This window comes from Juglans microcarpa x Juglans regia, chromosome 7D (genome assembly GCF_004785595.1).
Source record: "Juglans microcarpa x Juglans regia isolate MS1-56 chromosome 7D, Jm3101_v1.0, whole genome shotgun sequence".
Lineage (NCBI taxonomy): Eukaryota > Viridiplantae > Streptophyta > Magnoliopsida > Fagales > Juglandaceae > Juglans > Juglans microcarpa x Juglans regia.
This window is the reverse complement of record NC_054606.1, coordinates 18315975-18341770: the sequence shown is the minus strand read 5'-3', so window position 1 is coordinate 18341770 and position 25796 is coordinate 18315975. Positions and strand designations below refer to the sequence as shown.

General features: G+C 33.3%; 1 protein-coding gene across 1 annotated transcript; it reads right to left on the bottom strand.

The window, feature by feature from the left end:
* Positions 1–613: 613 nt before the first annotated feature.
* On the bottom strand, positions 614–3175 carry LOC121239741 (aluminum-activated malate transporter 8-like). The gene is made up of 6 exons (XM_041137047.1): positions 2586–3175; positions 2306–2446; positions 1919–2191; positions 1663–1778; positions 1357–1506; positions 614–1180 (listed from the first exon to the last, which is right to left on the bottom strand). The coding sequence occupies exons 1-6, from the start codon at positions 2869–2871 to the stop codon at positions 824–826; spliced, it is 1323 nt and encodes a 440-aa protein (XP_040992981.1). The 5' UTR covers positions 2872–3175; the 3' UTR covers positions 614–823.
* Positions 3176–25796: the final 22621 nt, after the last annotated feature.

Sequence of the window (25796 nt, the reverse complement as noted above, 5' to 3'; positions counted from 1 at the left end):
ATTTTTTAATTTACTTGTTCCATTAGGATGTAAAATGTCATTTAATATACCATAGGTCCATAGCTCTCGTATACTCTTGAAGGCTTCATGATGTAAATTTCTATTTAATTTGTTATTTTATTGATACATTTATTTTAATTTTATATTTTTAATTTTAGTCTTTAAAATTTTGCCATAAGCGAGCCGAGCTCGAGTCGAGCTTCAGCTCGGCTCGTTAATAGAACCAAGCTCGAGTTGAGCTGGATCTCATTTCCCTTCTAGCAGAGCTTGAGCGTCGTAATAGGCCCGGCTGACAAACGAGCCGAGCTCAAGCTCGACTCGAGTAGTGAACGAGCCGAGCTAGCACACCCCATTCTCGCTCGAGCTCGACTCGTTTACAACCCTAGGAAGATCTGACACAGCTGAGATATTGCTGTTAACTGATCTCATCTTTTCACATTAAAAATTTAAAAAAAAAAAAAAAAAAAAAAACAAAGGAGGAGTATGAAAGCTGGCTTACAACATTTGATGCCCTGTCAGGGCTGAGACTGCTGGGATATTGCTGTTTAACTGATCTCATCTTTTCATTTAAAAAAAAAAAAAAAAAAGGGAAAAAAGAAAAAAGTATGAAGGCTGGCTTACAACAGTTGATGCCCTGCTCCCAACCTAGCACGTACAACTACTGTCCCCTCCCTTGATACATCTCAGACTGCTGCCTTACTCTCGATCATGCGTCGACGTTAAGCCTTCTTATTTATTATCGATCGTACTCGACCGGGGTTTAACAAGCGAAAAACGGATGCACTCACTCCAACATAGGAAATTTCGCTATATATGAAGCAAATTATACGTCGTTGCTCGGAGAAACACTGTCGTCCATCCTCTCGAAGCGTGCACGGGAGGCTAATTCCTGAAAAGCCTCCACGATTTTCTCAGTGCATGGCACAATGTCGATTAGAATTAATCCGACTGCAGCAGTTGGTATAATCTCTCGGAGATTGGCATTTTCCCAAAGGGAAGTCATGTTGAGCAGGGACTTGAGATTCTCGGCTGCAATTTTTGAGTTTGCAATATGGAAATTAACTGATGTTGACCGTCTCATTTTTTTGATCGCTGATGCTAATTCTTTTAGTGCTTTGCCAGATTCTGAACAAATCTTTATGCATGGCTCATGAATTTCTCTTCGGAACTCGGTGGGTGTCTGTAATGATGGCAAAAGATAGGTCACTGAAGAAATTCAGACTCGAAATAGAAGAGGAAAAAAGGTCTGATATAAATGCAAGAGTCTCGATCAATTGCAGAAGAGTCTTATGTACATAATAACTTTGGCTGTCAAAGCGAGGACTATCTGTTTAGGAAATGAGTATTCTGACTTACAGCTTGGATCTCAAAGTACTTGATATAGCTGTTGAGGTCTTCAATTTTGTAGGCACACTGCCGAGTCAAGGTTCCAACATTAAGGTAACGATTCCAAGGATGACGGAACCCAAAGCGATAGTGCCAAAATTCCCATCTCGCTAAATTGGCCTGAAAATCCAAAAATAGCAATGATACAAGCTCGGAAAGATTGAATCAATTAGTGGAAATTAATTCAAGTAACACCTCCTTTCTTTTTTGTTTTTCTTTGCTGGAGACAAATTTAAGAACATCATGAGGTTGACAACGTTGTTATACCGCACGTACCATAGTTTCTTCCTTGTCTTTAGAAGTCAGAACGCTTTTATACCCGTGAAGAAATGATTTATCATCATCCGTGGAATGCCCTTCCTCTGACAATCTGAAGTATTCCCTACCAAATCCTGTAACTTTGAATCGGTAAAAAATTGATGCTAACATGAATAAAAGTTTGTCAACACGAAGAGAAAACAAAAAAGAAGTATATATATATATATATATATATGACGTGTAAAGTTGGTTTGGTTGTAGTTTGGAAGAATACCTTCTAAGAAATTCCCAAGCTTTTCCAAATTGTTAGCTATTTGGTTCTGCAGATTCTCTCCAATCCAGACAGGGCATACACAGACGCATACAATGATAGCAATAAAGCTACCAATGATGATTTTGTATAGCCTCTGGCAGGCCATATCTAGAACCTCATCATCTTGGTAACTCGATACAGATACCAAGCAGAAAGTCAATATGAATATCATCAGTCCATAATCGTATCTTGCCTTCAGTGCAGGGAAGAATCTCATAAATGTTACCGTTGCAGCTGCATGCATATCACATGTCTCAACCATGAAATTAACCAGTTTGGATGATTGTGAAGTAAATATTAAATAGTAGAGTACCATTACATTAACACAACAATGGACTATGTATTTACCTATTATAAAGACTAGGATTCCAAGTACTACGGGTTGTCCCGTCCCATCGAAGAGAGTTGCCACCAGATCAACTCCGACAGCTAGCGCACCACTGGACAACGTTGCCAGCATCCTGTTTAGGCCTTTTCCCAATGTTGCTCCTATAAATGATGGGAAAGAAAAGTTCAGCATCACAATTAATTCATGTCTCCAATTCAGGATTTTATGTGCAATAATTAGTTTCTCTTAGCTTTTAAATTCATATAAGAATTCAGGTAGATATCTAACTCTCATGCTTACCAACTGAAAACTCGAAGACTAGAACGACGGTTAAAACCGCCCATATTCCATTTTCACCAAAATGGTCGAAGAGCGGTCGGACATAATAGAACAAGGAAACCAACGTGATAGCCACTCCTACTTTGAGCGAATGGACTATTCTTCGTGGATCATCTTGTCCAAGTTTCTTCATCTTATCTGCAAACTCGACTGCCATAGCCCATAACTTTACAGGCAAGGCCTTGAGCCATTCCCACGCACGAGTGAAAGGTCCAACATTTTCAAAATTTGTAGAAGCAATATCCATTGCTCTGGGTTGAAAGGAAAGATTACAGAAGTGGAGAGATAATATAATACGAGAAAATCCCTGCAAGAGTAATAACAAAAGCTATATATCTGATGTGTGGCAAAAGTGTTTTATTGAAAGCCAAACCCAGAACTCTCTAATATATATGTAGAAACCTTGGTCGGAACAATACTGCCTATGACAATTTTTATGAACTGTCTAAGAGATTGAACGAGAGAGAGAGAGAGAGAGAGAGGTTGGGAGGTGAACCTAGAGCTGGCAGGTGGTTCTGACTGTGCTTGGGGAGGGAGGGACCTCTCCAATTTATAAGTGAGAAACGCTGCTTGTGACTATACAACATGTCACAAATTTCATATACATGACAGCCCGAAAAAACAGAGGGTGGAGGTCATTATCAATCTGGTGGCTGTTGATTCTGACTGGGCATAGGGAGGGAGTACTTGACCCAGCTGACCTTGAGCCATTTTGTTTCAAATAGGTCCAACCAATGACATGATCACACATACCAACTTTTATTTTCTTCAAATGTGAAGGTTATTTGTGTATTCCAGGAATATGCTATCAAATCTGTGAACTGAGAGTAAGTCTTGCTAAGCATCATCAGCTGGTATATTTGTGAGAGGCAACAATTGGTTTCTAAAGATCAGACGTTTAAACACTAATAGTCAATTCTTTAACTATTAAGTAAAAAACTTAAAAAAAAAAAAAAAAGGTTAATTAAACCCGACTCTAGGGTTTAGATGATCATGAAATGTACACATGAAAACTTGTACTGTATGCAGCCAATTCTCGTTTCTTGTTGTTTAGTAGAAACGTCTATCGACCAATGTAAAACCTTCCAAATAATCCTGAGACTTGGAGATCATTACAGCTTACATGCCATTAGACTTATTAATCCCAACAGTGATCTGTCTCGTCTCTTTCTTCCGTGGTACTCGATGACTTTGTGCAATATATCTTTCAACATTTGATATATAGTTCTTTTGACTTTTGCAACTTCACTCATAATTTGTGTCTTGTTTTAGTGGTCGAATGTTGAACTTCGCGGCCAGTACCATCCCCTCCATTAGAATCTAATTATTCTTTCTTTTTTTTTTTGTAGTTTTTTTTATTTTTATTTTTCTGATGATTTTCTCTTCAGTACTTAAATATTAATTTATAACCTTCTAGTACTGTAAGACTATCAACCATATATGTATGTAGATTCCTTTAAAGTCTAATTTGGATTTGGAAAATATTTTATTTCATGAACTCATCTCATCTCATCATTACAGTTTTATTAAATTTCTACATAAAATGTAATAAATAATTTACTTTTTTCATATTTCAATTTAATTTTTTTAATTTTAAAATAATAATAATATTTTTTTAATTTTTATATTTTATTTAAAATATTTTAAATCATTTATAAATTCAAACCAATCATATTTTGATCTATTTGTTGGTCAAGTACTTCAAATGTAAGCACTTATGGACACACGTACGGTTTCTGTGAAGCCAATCTCGCATGATGGGATGGTAAATGTGTACGAGGATTAAAAAGGTATCGAGTTTTCTTCTTTTTCAGGGAGATTTAAGTAGAATTATTGGGCACAGCGCAGGCTGGTCAGTTGACCATTTTTGACTTTGCGCTTCCGATCTATGCTGCAAACTCAATTCAGCCTAACTAAATTAGTCAAACTTTAAATTGAGTTTAACATTTAAATATTAAAATTTTAAATTATTAAATATATGTTAATTTAAAATTATATTATATGTGAGATTTATAATTTTTTTTTAATTTAAAATATTTTTATACATAGGACTTATAATATTTTTTAATTTTTTATAAAAAAATATTAAACTCATCTTCACATTCAAACACATTTTAAATTCAGTTTAAATGAGTCTCACATAAGTCTCTCTACTACTTAATTCATTATTATTTATAAAAAATTTTAATTAATTAATTGAGCTCATCTCAACATTTAAACACAATTTTATTGTTTGAATTTTATGGACCAGCATTGGCAGTACTAGCTAGACTTTGCTATATATATAGGACGAAGAAATGAAAACGAGGTCCAATTTGGATATTTTTTGGAAGTGTTTGGAATCATCATGAGGCCGGTAGTTAAATATTGGCAAGGCATGAAATATTTAAGATGGAAGTTAAGAATTCGATGTACGTACGTATACATCACGAGAAACGGAAATTTTGCAAGTCAGCATCGACTTTTATTTATCCTAAAATTATTATTATCAGCCCATAACTACAGCACACTTGTGTTGAGGTGTGCTGCAGTAAAAATAAATAAATAAATAAATAAATAAATTATGTATAGTATATTGCAGCTATAGACTGATGCGTAGAATGATTCTTTATTTATCTAATTAGACTATTAGAGCTAGCCCACTTCAAATGTACATTCCATCAATATATTAGTGTTTATGAAGATAGATAGGCTAAAACAAGCACTACATGATGTTAATGAGTTTTTTTGCTCGAGATTTAGTTACATAAAACCAAACTATCTCATTCAGCTTTTGCTCGAGATTTGATTATACAAAATCAAACTATCTCATCTCATCTCATATTATATAATCATTATAATTTTCTCACACTTTCACACAAAATTTAATAAAAAAATCAATTTTTTAAATCTCAAAATAAAATATTAAAAAATTATATTATAATAATATTTTATTCAACTTTCAACAAAATATAACTGAAGGTAAGCAATCTTTTCACTTTTTCGTTGGGCATTCATCATGTTCTAATTTCTTAGATATTTCATGTAATGGTCTTTAATTATAAACATAATGTGGATGTTCACCATTTAGTGGGGACTAGATTATGTGAGACCTATTGCATTATTGCAGCTGAAATATTAGACAGACACATAGGTTTTGAGCAACGACATTTTTCTTTTTATGAAAATTAATATGAGATCAAGTGATAATTTTCCGCCTGCATGCATACGTTGATCATCATTTTCTCCGGTTCTTGTGTCGAGTATATAGTACGGTATTGAAAAGCGATTAACGTACTCCATGCCCTTGTATTCGAAAGGAGAAACTGTCTGTATCTGGCGTGCCAAGTGCCTTCAATCAAATGAATTTCTAGAATTTGTAGTCACCTCGTGAAGGCCGCCTATATATACAAGGAAATAATATATATAGGCAGAAGAAGAGCAAAAGCTTTGATTTTTCTTAAAATGAATCAAAACCAACTTAATTGACAAAACAATGAATATTTTCAAAAGATTGAAACATGCATATATTGCACGGACGTTATACATGATGAATAAAATGTGATTCTTCCCCACACCAGTTGGCGGAGACCAGAAAATTGTGTTTTGATGTTTGCTTCTCATTATTAGTCAATATGTGGGTGCTAGAAATATTTTTAACAGTATCCATGGTTTTCCATTACTCAGTACAATATGAGAAAAAACAATTTCCTCATAGAATGAGAAAGACTAGTGCTGGAATTTATTTAATCAAAACAATATACAATGCCCACAACAATAATAAATACGATTTTCAATTAATGACCATGTCATTAAGAAAAATAATAATGACTGGTTTTGTATAATTATAAGATTATAATATTAATGAAGAAAGATATCCCGGTTGGAACTTTTACAGGATACAAGAGATAACAAGGTGGTAGGTCCCAACATTCATCTCAAACTAGCCAGTACAACACATAAAAAAGAAAAAAAAAAGATATGGGGCCAATGACTTGACCCCCACCCATTTCCAACAAGAGAAAGCCGCCTGAAGTGATTTTGATACAATCTAATAAATGAACTATAATACTACGACCGGAAGCCAGAGTGAATGGATTTGTGCTCATGTTGCTGATTTGGACTGACTAAATAAGACTTTCCCTACTTTTTTTTTTTTAAAGATCTTTGGTTAGGATGAGCGATAACATAGGAAGATAGCAAACGGAAGAAGCGTCAAATCATCAGCGGGTGGCTGCCAGGAACTATGGAAGCGCATGAAGACCACGGGCCACACTAGAAGAGTGGAGGTTGGTGGGATCTAAGAGATCTGAGGCTGCTGACCCCAAAAATGCCATGCGTGGCGGCAACAGACTCTCCCTAGAGCGGCGGCACGTGAGATCCACGCGTGGATTGGGCTGTGTGTGAGACGCAAGCGCAACATTTTTTTATGGCTGCTTCTGCGGTTCAAAGGATTGAAAGTTGGGGATTCTTGCAATGCGGCCCATAGCAGTCGTGGTGGTCGGAAAGTAGTAAATCAGCACTTCTCCGTGCTACAGTTGTAAAATGAAGGAAAACTCAGAAAAAATACAGTAGGATATTGTCAGGATTATGCAAACTGGAGGAGAATGTAACCCATAAAATTTATGGGCAAAGAGCATTTTCCCTAAAGGGAGAAACGAAAAAACGGTAACCCATAAAATTATTCCGGTTGAACTTGATTAATAAGAGAGTCCCTCTTTCAAGATGTGTGAATGTTACATTTTTACCCTCCGATCTCTATTTTCGACCTAGTGATTCTATACGTTAACCAAAAAAAAAAAAAAACACGAATCCACACCATGTAATTTTCACATTCTAAAATACTAAAATATAAATCCCGAATTCTAAAATCACAAACTCTACCCTAAATTTTATTGCTAGACCATTTTTTACCACCTTCAGCCACCATTGATCAACCGTCTCTCAAGGTGGTGGCTGAAATCTTACTTTCACATAAGATGGCAGCCAACCATGCACCCCACACTTGTGAAAACCGCTAGCATTGCCAGAAAACCAGTTACGGTTGTCCGAATCTAGCTCATTTTAGAACAAATCCTTTTGATTTTGGCATGGTTGTGACGGGTTTAGGCATGGATCTATTGGTTCCAGCATGGATGCAAACGGTTCCAACATAAATTCGACTTCTTTGAACACTAATATGCCAGATCTAGCACGAATCCATCCAGATCTGTTACTTTGCAGACCACCAAGCACGGGGGTGGTCCTCGCTAGTACTCCAGGGGGTGCTTTTGCAATTATAAGGGTGGTGCTATTTGCCACTTATGGGTGAGTACCGAGTACATCGAATTTAAAAGCGTTTTATAAAATTTTGTTATAATCTTATAATATGAAATGAGTACATTTTATTCATCTACAAAATATTGAGGTGCTAAGTTCTATTAATAATTCATGAGAGGTGTAAACAGGGCATCACACCGCATTCTATTTTAAGTTTTCCACTTAATATAATGGTAGCAGGTTGCATGATCGTTACTGTACACTACAACAGAAAGGGTCTTTTGGGATGAAAATTTTCGTCCCAAAAGACCCCAATTTCGTCCTAAAAAAATTTTTGGGACGAAAAAAATTCATCCCAAAGTCGTTCCAATATCACTGTGCCAAAAGGTATTTTGGGATGAAAATCATCATTTCGTCCTAAAAAAATTCTTTTGAGACAAAATTGAAGGAAACCGTTCGAACACGTTCGAACGAAAATTTTTTTTGTCACGGTTTAAATTCGTCCTAGAAAATAGTTCGAACGGAAAAAATTATAAGTTCGAACAGTAGTGACGTGTTTGAACGATTTCGAAATATGTTCGAACACACATGAATTTGTTCGAACGTTATGAATTGTCTTTGTGTTCGAACGTTAAATGGTCAGGTCGAACGGTATATGGGTTCGAATGGTATAGGCTATGTTCGAACACGACTGAAATTATTTATGTTCGAACGTTGTGTGATCGTTCGAACTCTACGAACATAAATTTCGTTCGAACATTACGTTTACGTTCGAAAGCTATTGTCGTTACATAGAGTTCGAACGTTTTACGTTCATTCGAACGATATCTCTTTAATTTAAATCAATAATAGAAAACCAAATAAACATTCATACTATTTGAAAAAATACATTAGAAACTGTTTAACACTCACAAAAATGTTAAAATAAGCGCAAACTAAATAAATAACAGTCGAGACAGGCATTGTTCGTACATAAATAGATAATCCTAAAATCCATCAGTTGCTTGGAGGCCTGTACTGTTGCATAAGCTGCTGCATTTGGAGTTGCATCTGTCTTCTGAACTCTTCTTGTTGTTCTTCATGTTGTTTGAGGCGCATCTCCATATCTGCTTGTTTTGCCAATTGAGCCTCTAACTTATGCTGTCTTGCAGTCAATTCTTCGATTCTGGAATTCGCATTCTCTAGCGCTATAGAAGTCATAGATGCACTCCCAGAAGAAGATGAAGACGGACCAGGCTTTACACAACGACCCAAACCCCTCAAATATCCTGAACGTTGACCTAGGACTTGTGTAAAAATCTCAATATCACTTGTTGAGGAATTTTGATCTGACGCAGATTCAGCACGTAGGGCAATCATTTTATCCTAACCATATATAAGATAAAGAATTAATATCGTCATAAATATTCTAATATATTTAATTAAAACAGGTTATAAAACTTACATAATTTTCACGGGCATCAGGATGAGTCCACTCTCCATTACGATCAGTGTGCGATGCAACATATAATTTTGTCAGATCATAATTAGTATCTGAATCTTGCTACAATAAATGTGTTAAGATATAATGTTATTATGATTCATCCAAATAATTAACTATATCCAATAAAAAAAATAGCAATAGCAATTTCTTAGAAAGGAGATGGAAAGATCTTGAACCTGCATGATGATTAATCTTCAATTTTGATTTATTTGTTTTGTTTATAGAACTTCACTCCTGCAAAGAAATTGAAAATATTATGAAGCGAAATGACAGATAGGACAAGTAAAATAATTAAATTTCATTATACCTGATATGATGGATCCTCAAACATGTCACAAAGTTTTTCCCATTCAGAAGGTCGAACATCCTGGAAAGGATATTGGCGTGCATCTTCCTTCTTCTCAAACTTATTATAATGCTCATGACACCTCGCCTTATATTTGCGGAATGCATTACCCATAAGCTCTTCCACAGTCTTACGCTCCTCTCTCCAACCAAAATTTAATTCGAAATCATCCTTAAAAAAATAGTCACAAACACATTATCATTTATAATATTCTAAATTAAGTAAAATATAGAAATTTATTCTACTAAATCAATGTTTTAAACATTACCAAATAACGCTTCTTGATAAGCTCTTTAACATCTTGGGGGACTTTCTTCCACAGTCTTCGCCCCCAGTATGTTCGTCAGGAATGTTAACATTGATCTTACCCATGTTCCGATATTTTTCCAACGTCACCCCTCTAGTGGTGCCTCGACCTTGACGAGATTGTACTGTAGATTCTATTAAATATAACATTGTAATCAATTTCATTTATATCTCTATTATAGGACCTTAATTAATAACTTTTATGAGTATTAGATTTTTACCTTGTTCTGTAAAATCAATCTCTAATGGTGACAATGAAGGAGAGCTAGGAACAGGTGGAGATGGGTTGCGAACTTCCTTCCTCTTTGGCGGCATAATTTCAAACTACTGATACATTCAATAAGTAAAATATTTGTCATCAAGTGTAATGTTAACACATAATTGGTCAATCAGAATCTGTATCAGTTTCATTTGACAATTCGCTCTCATCATCTGTAGATACTTCAGATGATTCAATATTTTCCTCAACTGTCGCATCAACAATTTCAGCCTCAATATCTTCTCTATTTAATGGAATCATCTCATACTGGCTCAAATCCACAAACAAATTTAAGGCGGGTTGACTCTCTTGATATGCTTCTTGAGTAGAAGAGTCATCTTCTTCTTCATCTTGTCCTTCCGCCTGAGGGATAACATCATATATATTTCTTGGAGAATATTTTTGAACTACTCGCCATTGATTTCCTAACTTCGGGTCATCTAAGTAGAATACTTGAGATGCTTGAGAAGCCAAAATAAAAGGATCATCTTCATACCATTTTTTTGATGTATTAACACTCAAAAAATATTCATCATCACGGACTCCAGTACGAGGATTGCTTAAATCCCACCAATCACACTTAAACAGATACACCGCAAGCTCTCCCAAATATTTCATTCCAATTATATCGACAATAACCTCATAGAAATCAATATTTTCTCCATCATGACTTCTTTCGACTAGGACACCACTATTTTGAGTTTTCCTACAACAATCTCGATCCAGTGTGTGATACCTACTTCCCCGAGAAATACATGCAGAAAATCGAGCAGCGCGTCTCGATGGGCCACGCGCCAATGCATACAGTTCATCAGATATATCATTTGGATTATTCGCATGCAATTGTACAGCCTACATATTGAGTAAAGCATATACTATATCAAAGTTGAAATTAATATTTTTTCATTTGTTATTGAGTAATGCATATGTAATTTCATTACCCGTTCTTCAAACCATCTCGGGAACTCCTCTTCATGTTTTTGGTTTATATCATTTACTCCTAGTTCCTTGAGCACGTTAATATGATCACTGAAATTGATGATTACCACAAATATTTTATATTTTGTATTTTTTTAAAATTAATGAGGCAATTTAAATTAAGAAAAAGTTATAACTTACTTCAAGTAGTTCTCTATTTCAGGGCAATTGTTCAGCACGTACCACTGAGTTTTCTCGAACTCTCTTCCACACAAGTCATAACCACGCACTGCACCAATTGGATGAACTTGTTGGAAAAACACAGAAAATATATTCCGTTGTCTTGCTCGGTCAACGTCAAAGTTTCTTTCTGGCCGACCAAACCGAGTGTCAACTCCATGGAAATATTTGGAACAGAAGGTATGCCACTCATCGTCAATATATGCTTCTGTAATTGATCCTTCTGGACGGGCCTTGTTACCCACTGTACGTTTCAACTTTCCAAGAAATCGTTCAATGGGATACATCTATCTATATTGAACTGGTCCTGCAAGTCGAGCCTCATGTGGCAAATGAACGGCTAGGTGAACCATGACATCGAAGAATGACGGTGGATAAATACTTTCTAGCTTACACAATATTATGACAATTTCTCGTTCCATTCGATCCAAAGCTTCTACATTCAACGTCCTAGCACATAAGTCTTTAAAAAATGCACCCAACTCAGTCAAAACCACGCGCACATCTTTGGTCAAGTACCCATGGATACCAATAGGCAAGATACGCTGTAAGAAAACATGACAATCATGACTTTTTAATCCAGTTATTTTCCAATCATTTGTTCTCACACACCTTGTTAGATTCGAGGCATAACCGTCCGGTAATTTGATCTTCATTAGCCACTCACAAAATGTAACCATTTCATTCCTTGACAATGTATACCACCCAATCGGCATGTAGACAGACGAACTATTTTCTTGCAACTGCATTTCCCGTCTTATTCCCAACCGCTTCAAATCCTTCCTTGAGTTTATTGTATCCTTTGTTTTTCCTTCAATTGACATCAATGTTCCCAATACGGATTCGCAAATATTTTTTTCAATATGCATAACATCAAGGCTATGTCGCAATTTTAACTTCGACCAGTACGGGAGTTCAAAAAATATACTCTTCTTTGTCCAATTCAACTCATTCGTAGCTCGTTTTCTCTTTCGTTGTTTTTTACCAAATTCATTACAACCAACATTTATAAATTGTGCAAGTACATCTTCGCCAGACAAATATGGTGGAGGTTGGCCCCATTCAACAGTTCTATCAAACATTCTAGAATTTCCACGCCATCTATGGTCACCAGGTAAAAATCGACGATGACACATGAAACATAATTTCCTCCCGTACGTAAGCCATTCAGATTTGGTATATTTGTTACAAGTTGGACATGTCATTTTCCCTTTAGTACTCCAACCTGACAAATTCTCATAAGCTGGAAAATCATTTATTGTCCACAACACCGCAGCATGCATCTTGAACGATTTGCCTGTTGACGAATCAAATGTGACAACCTCATTCTCCCACAAATCTTTCAATTCTGCAATCAATGGCTGTAAGTGTATGTCTATATCATTTCCCGGTGACCTCGGACCTGGGATGAGCAAACTCATCATGAAATATGGATCTTTCATACACTTCCACGGTGGTAGATTATACGGCATAAGTATAACTGGCCAAGTACTATGACTAGTACTCATGTTTCCAAAAGGATTAAATCCATCTGTTGCCAACCCAAGTCTTACGTTACGCGGTTCTTCAGCAAACCATGGGTGTTCCTGATCAAATTCCTTCCACACCTGGGAGTCAGCAGGATGTGACAAAATATTATTGTTCCTTACTCTGTCTGATGAGTGCCATGTCATATCTACAGCCATTGCGCGTGACATAAATAATCGTTGTAATCTATGTATCAATGGAAAGTGGCGTATGACCTTTTGCGGAACATTTGCCTTGTCCGATGTCCATCTTGACTTGTGGCATATAGGACACTCGTTCAACTGCTCATTCTCTCGCCAAAATAATATACAATCATTCTTACATGCATGTATTACGTTGTAATCAAATCCGAGTCCTCGTTTCAACTTTTTTGCTTCATAGAAGTTACGAGGTAAAGTATTGTCTGTCGGCAGTGCCTCTTTAAACAGCTCAAGTAACATATTGATTGCCTTAATAGATAATCGACATATTGATTTTATGTGAAGCAATCTTACGGTAAACGACAACTTACTATGTCTTCTGCATCCTGGATATAGCTCACGCTGTGAATCATTCCATAAGTGTGCAAAAATGTTATGGCCCCCATCATTTGAGCTTGATGTGTCCGTGTCACCTTCATCCATAAACATTCTCGCACCGATGTCACCTAACATTTCCTCCATATCCTCAACGTAATCATCTCCAACAATCTCTGGTTGTACATCTTCATCGATCTCTTCTTCTTCATGTGGATCTTCAAATGAAGTTAGATATGGTTCGTCGTGTAAGACCCAATCAGTATAACCCTTATCAATACATTTGACAAAGAGAGGCTCTCTCACCAAGTCTATCTTATGAGAACGCAAATTCCTGCATTCTCTGCATGGGCATCTGATACTTCCATCACCATCACATGTACCCAATGCAAACTCTAAGAATTTCTTAACACCTTCAGCATATACATTGTAATACTGACCCAATCGATTGCTAACTCTCATCCAACTCTTATCCATGCCGACTATATTCATTACAAACAATATTGTAATGCATCAGCAAACAACTATGTATCATGTACCAATTAATGAGTATGCCACCTTTCACCGGGTAGTTGGTCCTATCCCATTCGGTATTTTAAGATCATAGTCGCAAACTTATGATCTATTATCTGTCACTTCCAACAAAATTTCGGCAGCATCTTCCCATAGTTCTCCAAATATGCTTGTTTGGTTGTGTGCACTGACGATTAACACGTCGTTGCACCATCACCGAAACTACATATCCAGAGAACAATGGATGAATCTACCAAAATCAGAATGTTGGACGACAACAGATATAGTTCTATAGTTTGCGAGAATGATCTTACAATCCCAAACTGTCCACTCTGGACAATTCAAGAGTTATCAATCAAGCATTCATCCGGATTGATAACTCTCGAACGGGGTCTAAGGTTTATTTTGAGGAACAAACAATGCAAAATATGCTAATATATGTCAAACAATAACAACATATTATTTATACAACAATACAATAAAAACTTAATTAGTAGGTATTATTTCAAGATTTATTCCAGATTTTAATTTAAATATTAGTTTTACCTGTTTATAATTAAGTATTTTAATTTAAAGATTTAGTACTATTTTAATTTGAATATTAATTTTATTAATTTATAATCAAGTATTTAAGTATTATTAAATCTTAACTATTTATATTTTAATTTAAAGATTTAGTAGTATTTTAATTTGAATATTAATTTTATTAATTTATAAGTAAGTATTTAAGTATTATTAAATCTTAACTATTTATATTTTAATTTAAAGATTTAGTAGTATTTTAATTTGAATATTAATTTTATTAATTTATCTTTAAATATTTAAGTATTATTAAATCTTAACTATTTCTATTTTAATTTAAAGATTTAGTAGTATTTTAATTTGAATATTAATTTTATTAATTTATTTTTAAGTATTTAAGTATTATTAAATCTTAACTATTTCTATTTTAATTTAAAGATTTAGTAGTATTTTAATTTGAATATTAATTTTATTAATTTATCTTTAAGTATTTAAGTATTATTAAATCTTAACTATTTCTATTTTAATTTAAAGATTTAGTAGTATTTTAATTTGAATATTAATTTTATTTATTTAGAATTAACAATATTAAATGGTAGTTGGTCCTAATTATTTGTGATTTAGTAGTACATATAATTTATAACTATCCCAAACTATTTGTATTCTGTATACGTTATTGATGTAATGTCATTACCCGTTCGAACGATGAGAACCTATGTTCGAACAAAATGAATACGTTCGAACGATAATCCTAACTCTTTCGAACGTATTCATTCCAGATTCCAGTCGTCTTCAACAACGCAAAAAACTCCATTAATTACAAACTCTAACAAACACAAACAACAATCTCAAAGCATACAACTTTCTAACATTGCAAAATATTAAGTTCAAACCATATATTTCTATTTTAAAAGAAATACCTGAATTTTTGAAGATAAAAAGGAAATAATCCGAGAATAATCCGAGAATAATCACAAACTATCCTACAAGTAATAATCCGAGAATAATGGAGTGAGATGAACAATTTTTTTGAGCTTAAGGGCTAGTTTGAGAAAGAATATCTCTGATATGCGAAGGGGTAATCTTCGGGCGACCACACGGAGCGACAGCGCAGGAGGAGAGAAACAGAATTGTGAGGTTCTGTCGTGTTTTTGAAGAACATTTCATTCGAACGGTTATTTACTAACCGTTCGAACGTGAAAATATTAAGCGGGAGAAAATTCCCTCCTAATTTTCACGTTCGAACGTAACAAAAGTATATTCGAACGTTATTGATTTATTACCGCTCGAAAATTAACCGTTCGAACTTTAATTTCTAACTGTTCAAACGGTATTGTAAATGTTTATTTATATTTTTTTTTTCATTATACCTTTGAATAAAATAACAACATTAATATATATAGACATATTAGATGATACTATAGTTTAATTGACGGGATATTTTTCCACCATTGCAATATCCGTTCGAACTATAACAAATTACGTTCGAACGGTAATCCAGCTGTCTTTAATTGGCGGGATGTTTTCCCGCCATTTACCTTGTCCGTTCGAATGTTTTTTTTACGTTCAAACGTTAACATATGTGTTCGAACGGTTTACGAGTACCGTTCAAACACATATCCTTTATGTTTAAATATAACTTTTTTCATCATTAAATGAAAAATACTATAACATCATATGTATTAGTTATATATACTATCATATATAATGTAATATATACTATCATATATATAGTGACCTATACTATCATATATATTATTAAGATCATATGTATTAGGAATATATACTCACATATATATAGCCTCAAATATACTAAGGTCACATAATAAAGTGTAGAGAAAGTTATAAGATGATAGTATATTAGTAAGCTATACTCTCTCTATATATATATGTTGTATAATATCATATATAACTTTAGTAGGTAAAGTATAATGGAATATATAATATGACATATATTAGTTAAGTATAAACTCATACCATATAGCACTACATGCTATTATATGGTACTATATATATATTAATATCTCATATATAACACTTTGATAGTAAAGTATTATGATATATTACTATTATACTATAAAAAATATTTTATAAGTTATTATGCTTTCATTTAAAGTATTCTACTATCATAATATATATTATAATATTACATATATATTACAGTATATATAATCTACTATAATAGTATATATATTATAACAATTTATAGGAATATAAATATAGTATACATTTAATATATTTTTTAATAAACTTACAAAACTTCTGTTCGAACGTGAAATAGTAACGGTCGAACGGTTTTATATTAACGTTCGAACTTTAACTATTAACGTTCGAACGGTTATGCACGTATAAGTTATCGCAGGCAGCGATTTCTCTCACGCCGCCGTCCCCACCGTTTGAAAAAGCGAGAAAACGTTTGAACGTACTACATTCACCGCCGTCTGCCGTCGTGATCAGCACATACGTCAATCACTTTTCCTCCCAAGTAAAGGTATGTATTTTCAAACTCATTTTACCATTTATTTTATAATTTTATGGTTTTTTTTGTTTTTTTTTTTAAATTACATTTTTTCATCAATAATTACCGTAGAACATCATAAATCTATCGTAGGATGTTTAGAAATGAAGAGTACTTTGTTTTTAGTCGAAGAAACCACGGAATTGATTAATTTTTGAGTATTTTCATGGCTACTGAGTTGACTCAGTCATGGCCAAGTTAGATCTGTTTTACGTTCGAACGGTATTAACCAGTCCGTTCGAACGGGTAAACTTGTACGTTCGAACTTGATCGACACGTTCGAACGTTATTAATTGTCCGTTCGACCATATATTTAGACGTTCGAACGCTAATTATTAAATTCAATCCATTAACATTTTATTAGCTTATTAAATTGTTTTCATCGTTTAATTGATTATATGTTCTATCAATTAATTTATTAAATTGCTATTAGTATATAATTTTGTAAATCTTTTAGTCGTAATTAGATTTTATCACTAATCTTGAATGTATATTTTATTTTTAAAATTTCAGGATCACAATAATGTCTTATCGGAGCCGTAAACGTGGTAGATCAGGAGAACCTTCCATCCAAACAGTTCGAGAGCGGACCGTTTTACTTGAGCGACAGGACCCATCAGTATTCAATGATCGTGGTTGGGCACCAATCTTAGATCAGCGAGAAGAAGGAATGGAGCTCGTTTCCTTCATTGAGATCGTTACTGAGTTCTATAAAGAGCTCGGTGCTGCTAGCCCAGACGATGGAGGGGCATATAGGATCTGTGTCCGAGGAGCTCCTGTTATATTTTCAGCGGACGGACTCGCTGCATATCTGGGTATTCCTAGGCTTCTTGATGCCTATCCAAACCTGCCACCTAGAGAGTCTGGTCCTTCAGGTGATGCAGCTATGTCTCAGGACGAGGGACTAGATTACACAGATGAGATCGATACACTTGCTGATCACGAGGTCAGAGACTTGATTGTTGGTCCAGATGCTCCAGTGTACGATGGCTCCAAGAGTATTAGGCAGGCAGATTTATCTTCTTTCTTCAAGATTATGAATTTGATCATTGCCAATAATATTGACCCACGGCAGTACAAGACCGAGGTCGGCATGGATCGAGCGAGATTTATGATACGGGTCGCTCGTGGCATCTCGATCGACCTCGTTAGTTATATATTTGAGAGAATCCGATCAGAGGCACGGTTCATTACGACAGATATACTTCCGTTTGGGATCCTCATCACTCGATTTTTGCTACATGCCGGGGTTGTGTCTGAACCTGCCGAGCGTTCCTGATTTCGGATGGCACCGATCAACAGCACCACCCTATCACGGAGCACGGGACACTCTAGATTTCGTTTTCGTGGGGCTGTTCCTGACAGGGCTGAGATTCAGAGAGATGCGTAGCCGGGAGATACTGGAGTATCGGTTGGTGAGACATCTATACAGGCTGAGACATCACGCACATATATTCGCGAGGAGATGGCTGACATATTGCGTGCTGAGATCAGCGTACACACATCAGTAGTGATTGATGCAGTGCATACTGCAGTGCATACTGCCATGTCTGTGTACAGAGATTATGGCTACCGTCTCTGGGTTACGTACAGAGGTTAATGAGTTACGTGCAACGATTAATGCCAATAATGCAACTCAGGTCACAGTTAGTACTCGACTGACACAGGTAGAGACACAATTAGCTACAGTAGAGGATGTGTGCAGAGACCTCGCATCACAATAGTTTTTATCTTTTATTTATATTTTCTTTTGTTGTAATTATGAACAATATATATGGCATTTTGATAATTTGCTTTATTTGGTTGATTAATATATATGTGGTTGATAATATTTATTTAACTAAAAATCTTATTTAACGTAAAAGAAATCATTAAAATATTTTAAAATTAATTACATAAAATTAATTAATGAATTTGTATATATGATAGATATTTTTTATATTTTGAGTTTCTTACCGAGATTAATATTATACCTTCGAATGTATAAATGTGGTGTTTGAATATGTTCTAACTAAATATATTCCGTTCGAACGGTTTAGAAACCTTCCCGCCAGGATTTGCCACCAAATATTTTCCGTTCGAACACAACAAATTCTCGTTCGAACGTTTTTGAACTTTCCCCCCATAATAAAGTAATTATCCGCCAAATTTTACTGTTCAAACGGGAAAAAATTTTTTAGACGATTTAATTCGTCACAGAAAATACTATCACGTTCAAACGATTTTCTAAATTTATCGATTTTTTGGGATGAAATTTAAATTTTGTATCAAAAAATGACTTTTAGGGATGAAAAAAATTTCGTCTCTAAATAATTTGGTCCCAAAATCTCAAATTTATTGTAGTGGTAGTTCTTCAGTCTTAAAATTAATACGACGACTTTAGTTAAAACGAATTGAAACGACGACTTAACCATGCATGTTAGCCGCAAGCTTTATTTATTTGCACCAGAGTAAAAGCCAAATTACCAATAAACATGATTTCTTGGTAGGTCGTTCAATTACTTCTATTAAATCATTTCTACGTCCGTACGAGTGATATGACGGTGGTGAGAATCAAATCATAATATAAAAATACGACTTAGTTGTGGTCAATTATTTATTGTAGGAATAATTATTTTTTATTAAAATAAATGATTTTCATAATAAATAGTCATATCAAGCAAATATAGATTATTGCTTTCCAGATCAATGTGCATCCATTTGTAAAAGTTAATATTGATCTTTGTTGAAATATATGGACAATAACTACTTGAGCACCGTACGTAAGGAATTATTAATGGTCATGCTATATATATATATATATATAAATTAGTCTATATACAGTCTCTAAATAGAGATTGTTCATACAAATTCATACAGTTATATTTAAAAAAATTTAAAATTATAATAATATCCTTTTTAAAATGTAATCTTATTTTTTCTATTTTACTCTTATTAATTAATGAGACTGCACGTGCAATCCTCCACTCAAAATTGTAAACATAATTTCTCTATATATGAATGGACGTGGATGTTAACCTCATCAACATTTTAAGTCGGACGTATGACTGTGCACATAATCCCTGTTTCACGAGTTTTCAAAAAGCTATGTATGAAATAAAGTAGGACTCCACCTTTATACTCATGTACCATTGAAATGGCGTTGTCGTATAATGATATAGAAAAATAATTTGTACAATTTCAAAGTGCGCAAATTGTGCGTAATACTCATTTTAAAAAAACAAATTAGTTTGAGATTTACATGCAAAATCAATTTTTTAATAGTGAGATCCACTATTTTTTAATTGAGATTGTGCATGATTTGTATATCCTAAGACTGTATTGATCTAACATTAGTTGTATGAAACATATATATGGGGCGCACATAGAATATTTGAACAATTAATCATACCATATATTCTTATTTCAATCCGTTTGATGAACTTAGTAAAAATATTCTCTATTTGTCTAAATCCCTAAGTTACCATATCACGTGTTAGGCATATGCCATGTTGAAAAAGACAAGTAAATGTCAAGTCCAACATGTAATGCTGCATGTGAAGATAAAGATTCTGCATGTGATGACATCGAGTGAAGACTCCAGTAAGTTGTTGAAAATTATCTTCATTTGATTTTTATAATTATGAAATCACTTTGATTTGATATTATTTTGATTTGGTTTTTATAATGTTTAAAATATAATTTACCTTGTCTTGTTTCAATATAAATTTTCTACAAATAGGGATGTATGTTTTTTATTCAGTAATAACTGAGAAAGTAAAGAGGTAGCATCCAAAGTCTCTTTCCCTCTTTCTTCATCTTCTTTTATAGTATATTTTATTTTTTGTCATGGCATCCGAGCCCTTGGCTAATGCTTGGCTCAATTCTGTGGAATATTTATTCTTTTGCTAGCTTTACCTCTCTCAAAAATTTCATCGTCGTTTAATTATATATCATTACAAATCAATGCATTTAGAGTATTTCTATTAGCTGTAAGACTTTTTTTATTGGGTTTTGATCTATTATGTGCATTGTTTGAAGTCTCATATTCAATTTTGGCCTTTTGATTTTGGTTTAGGAAAACACTATACCCACAGATGATTTCTACCGAAATCCTCTACTGAAATCTTTTTTAATTTTTTTTACTTAATAATTAAGTAAGTGTTTTTAAATGAATATATGACTTTTTTTTTATTTTAAAAAATATCTAAATAATTTTAAAAAATGATGAAAGAAAAAGTAAAAAAAAAAAAAAAAAAAAAAAAAAAAGAGTTTTAAGTGTTCACGTCCTTTGGTCTAATAGTTAACCAAGGCTATATATAGTCTATTGTTAGTCACAACTCCAGATTTAATGCTCTAGCTGCTAACCATTTTATCACCAGCACCATCATCTCATCGGCGATCAATTAATGAATTTGAATGCTACTTTCAAATTTCAAACTCAAGATTCTAAAGTTTTTTAACTTGAATTTAGGGGGATGATATTAATTTAATTTGATATTATCTTGATTTGATGTTCATAATTTTTAAGATATTTACCTTATATTATCTCAATTTAATTTTTCTATAAATAGAGATATATGTCTTGTATTCAGTAATAATTGAGAAAGTAAAGACTTAGCTCTCAAAGTCTCTTTTCCTCTCTCCGTTTTCTTTTATATTATATTTTATGTTCTATCAACCGACCAACGAAAGATCATAACCTTCTTAATTGTATGAGAAATTAATAGATGGGATGCAAATATTGCTGCTCACATTTTAGCAATGAATTCTTTAGACTTTTCGGATGATACAGTTGATATGGAAGACTATCATCCTTGTATTCATTCCTATTTTTATGAAAGCTATCAATAAAATATGATTTTTTCCTTAAAAAAAATATAGATGGGTTAATCCAATTTGAAGGAACATTTACGTCCACATCATTGAAAAAGAAAGAAAAATGCTTTAGTTTAGAATAAATAAATAAAAATATAGATAAATGATATATTGCCTAAATGATATATTGCCTTTTGAATCAACACAAAATAAAAGGATATAATTTTATATTGCGAAAAATTTTCGATTAACATGGGAAGACGTACAAGAATACCTCAACGATAAATTCTTAATTAATGTGTAAAAAAAAATCTTAAATATTAAGAACATAAAACTAAATTGGTGACGACACACAAAAATTAAGATTATTCTAATAGCTAGTTAATCAATAAAATTTAAAAGATTGAGATTGAAATTAAAGAGACTTTAGGGAAATTAGATGAGATGTCAATTTTGTGAATTGTAGTGAGATAGTTTGAGATAAATATTTATTGAGTTTTGAGAAATGAGAGAGAAAAAGTTGAATAAAAAATATTATAAAGTTAAAATATTGTTAGAATATAATTTTTATATTATATTTGTTTTGAAATTTGAAAAATTTAATTATTTTTTATTTAAAAAATTAAAAAAATTATAATAATTAATTTGAACGTATTTATATTTAAATGATATGTTAAAAGAAAATGAGATGGAATGATGTAAAGTGATATGAGACCAAAATGAAATGATAAATAGAGATCTCAAGGCAAGAATTAACAAAATTGTTGTTTTGAATGTGAAAACAGCTTTCGGGATAACAAAATATAGAGCAAAGTAGGTGAATACAACGTTCACAATCACATCAATAGGTTCATAAAACATTTTTTTAAGATTTGAAAAGGCAAAACCGCTAAGCACTGGTTTGATTATATAAAATCAAGTTATTTCTTTTCATGTAATTATTATAATTTTTTTAAACTCTTACATAAAATAAAATAAATAATTTAAATTTTTAAATTTTAAAATAAAAATAATATTTTATTTAACTTTTAATAAAACATCCCACCTCATAAACTGCACAGTCAAAAAAGATCTAGGGACTCGTTTGTTTTCAAAAAAATATCTCATCTCATTTCATTTCATCTAATCGTTATAATTTTTTTAACTTCTAATACAAAATAAAACAAATAATTTAATTTTTTCAAATTCTAAAATAAAATTAATATTAAAATATATATTTTAATAATTTTTTATTTAATATTTTAACTTTAATTTTATTTCATCTTATCTGTAAAAATAAATGAGAACTAAGATAAGAAAGACCTCAAACACAATCACATTTATCTCGAAATCGGACTAAAAGCCTTTGCTCAACACCATCCAGGCGGTGTCAAATCAGACTTGACTAGAAGATTGCGAGTTGTGGGCAACTCCAGGGTATGGTAACATGTCGTCTCCGGGCCGAGTGTCCATATACATCCAAACGTTTATGTTTCATCATTTATGTCCAGAGATCCAGGTAAATTTATAAATTTTATAACTATAAGTAGAGCTCGAGTCTAGTTCATTCTAAGCCAGTACTTTTCTCTCTATCTCTCTCTCTCTCTCCTCTCACAGAATTTTACCTAAGTGGTCTTGAAGTGGACATCCAAACCTTAGAAATGGACCAGCATTTTGTTTCAGGCCATGACGATAATTTACACAAAGCCTCATTAAAATTAATTGGACAATATTATATTAACCTTTTAAGTCCATCATTTTTTAGGAAGCCCATTAATTCTAAAGGTCCAGTTTCTAAAGGTGCAGTTTTTATGATGTTATCCTTGTTTAAAAAATAAAAAAGATTTACTAGCGGCATTCTTAACTTCTAAATGATTGATCGACGAGGTTAATTTATACCAAAAAGTCAATCATCTCTATTTTGGGTAAGCACAATATGAAAAAAGCTATACAACTTCTTATTATTCACACAACCTCCACACACTACTTATGTCGCCTTTTTTTTTTTAAAAAAAAAAAAAATCAAAACCATGTGTTTTGGTATAGTAGCTAGGAGACCCATTTGATTTTCCCCCTGCCTATGTTGTCCCGCATCCCTCCCCCCAGGCATACGTTGCTGCATCCTTCTCTCCCCCCCCCCCCCCTCCCCCCCCGCGCCCAACGTTCGGCATCATTTTTTCCCACCGTCCAGCTCATCGTTGCAGTAGGCCCCCACCCATTTCTATTCTTCCGCCCAACATTGTTTTGTTTTTCCATAGACAAGGGTGAGAAATGAAAGGAAGTATTTTTATTTTTCTCTTCTCATTTTGTCTCTCCATTTCTAGCATATTATGTGTTTTTGTGTTTAATGGATCTGTGAGTTTGTGTTTTTTTTTTAAACTGTGTTTTGGGTGGTAGTGTGTTTTGTGGAGATTTTGGTTGTTGCAGATTTTTCTCAATTTTTGTGCGGCTTTTGGTTGATTTGTGATTTGTGTTCATTATATATTTGTGGGGGTTTTGTGTTCTGTTTTGTGGGGTGTTGTGTTTTGTTTTGTGGGGTTTTTTATGCTATTTTGTGGGTTTTTTGTGGGAACAATTGTAATATCTTGATATTGCAAGAACGTGAAATCTTCAACTTCTGGCAAATTGAATCCTCTTACTTGTCCTAATAATTAATTAACCTCTGGTTAGAATATGCTTAATGAAATTCAAAATCTCAAATATGCATGCATATATGATATGTATGAAACAGTACTTAGATGTTGCACCTCCGTCGTCATGCAACTTGCATGCGTGATGAGCTAAGTGGTGAACCAATATAATTTAGAGATACGTAAAATTCAAGGATTCTTCTTGCATTAGATATTACTTTCAATCACTTGTTTTAAATTCTTCAGTGATATTTATTTGTATATTAAGTATAACATTATCAGCTTCCTTTCACTCAATATAGATGGTGGATTTTGACTCAACAGGATTATAGCCGGAGACTTGCATCCACATTATTTCCATCATCAAATCTGTGTGCACAGGTATAGTTATTAATCAGTTTAGTTGTGCTTCTTCAACTTGTAGATTTGATTTTCTTTCGAATGTTTTTACTCTTTGAATCGTGATCTGTAGTGGATTATAATTCTTTTTGGAAAGAAATTTTCTGATCAATGATTCTTTTTATTTTGGTGATTGGAAATGATACAACCTACTCTCCTTAACCAAACGGATTGTGCTGTGTTTTGAGTTCATTTTGTTATGATATTCTTCTATATGCAGTCTTTTATGGCTGTTATACTTGGACAAAGGATTTGTAGTGCATGTTAAGAGTTGATATGATTTTTCGTATGATTTTAGAGTCCTTTAGTGATGTTTTGGAAGTATTATCATCATCATTAATATTTAGATTTAATTCTACTTCTGTCTACAGTTTTCTACCTCGAGCACATTGGGCTGCTTAGACAAATTTTAAGGGATAAAGGAGGCCAATGTATTTGTGTTGGAATTTTCCATTATCTAGAATTCTAGCCAAGCGGATTACAATTTTTCTAGCATAGCTTAGTTGATTTTTCTTTTACTTTTTTTTTATTGTTATTGAAAAAAATTGTGGACCATGTTAGGCTAAGATTTTTTACTATATTTGTATTGCTTTTTTTGAAAAACAAAACGTTCTCCTTGTATTCATTGAAAAATATTGTTGTCAATACATCTCATGTCCTTTCCTAAGACTTGAATAATACAATCAGGAAAGTCTTCTATTCATATCTGTTCAAAATCTAACTTTAAAGCATTTTTTGCCAGTATATGAGCTACCTCATTTGAGTTTCTACGTACAAATTGCACTTTCCAATCTATCATGTTGTTGATCATCTTCTTTGAATCTTCTACCATTATCCCATAGTCTGGAAATTCTTCATTTTCTTCATTGATGGCCTTGATAACAACCTGAGCATCACCTTCAAACACTACATTATAAAAATTGAGATAATTACAAATCTCCATAGCTTTCCAGAGGGCTAGACTCTCTACTATTGCTGCTTG

Coding starts and splice junctions, on each gene's coding strand:
- LOC121239741 (XM_041137047.1), bottom strand. CDS start 2,871: ATGGATATTGCTTCTACAAATTTTGAAAATGTTGGACCTTTCACTCGT. Junction 2,192..2,305: donor AATCCTAGTCTTTATAATAG/GTAAATACATAG, acceptor ATATGCATGCAG/CTGCAACGGTAACATTTATG. Junction 1,779..1,918: donor GCTTGGGAATTTCTTAGAAG/GTATTCTTCCAA, acceptor TCAAAGTTACAG/GATTTGGTAGGGAATACTTC.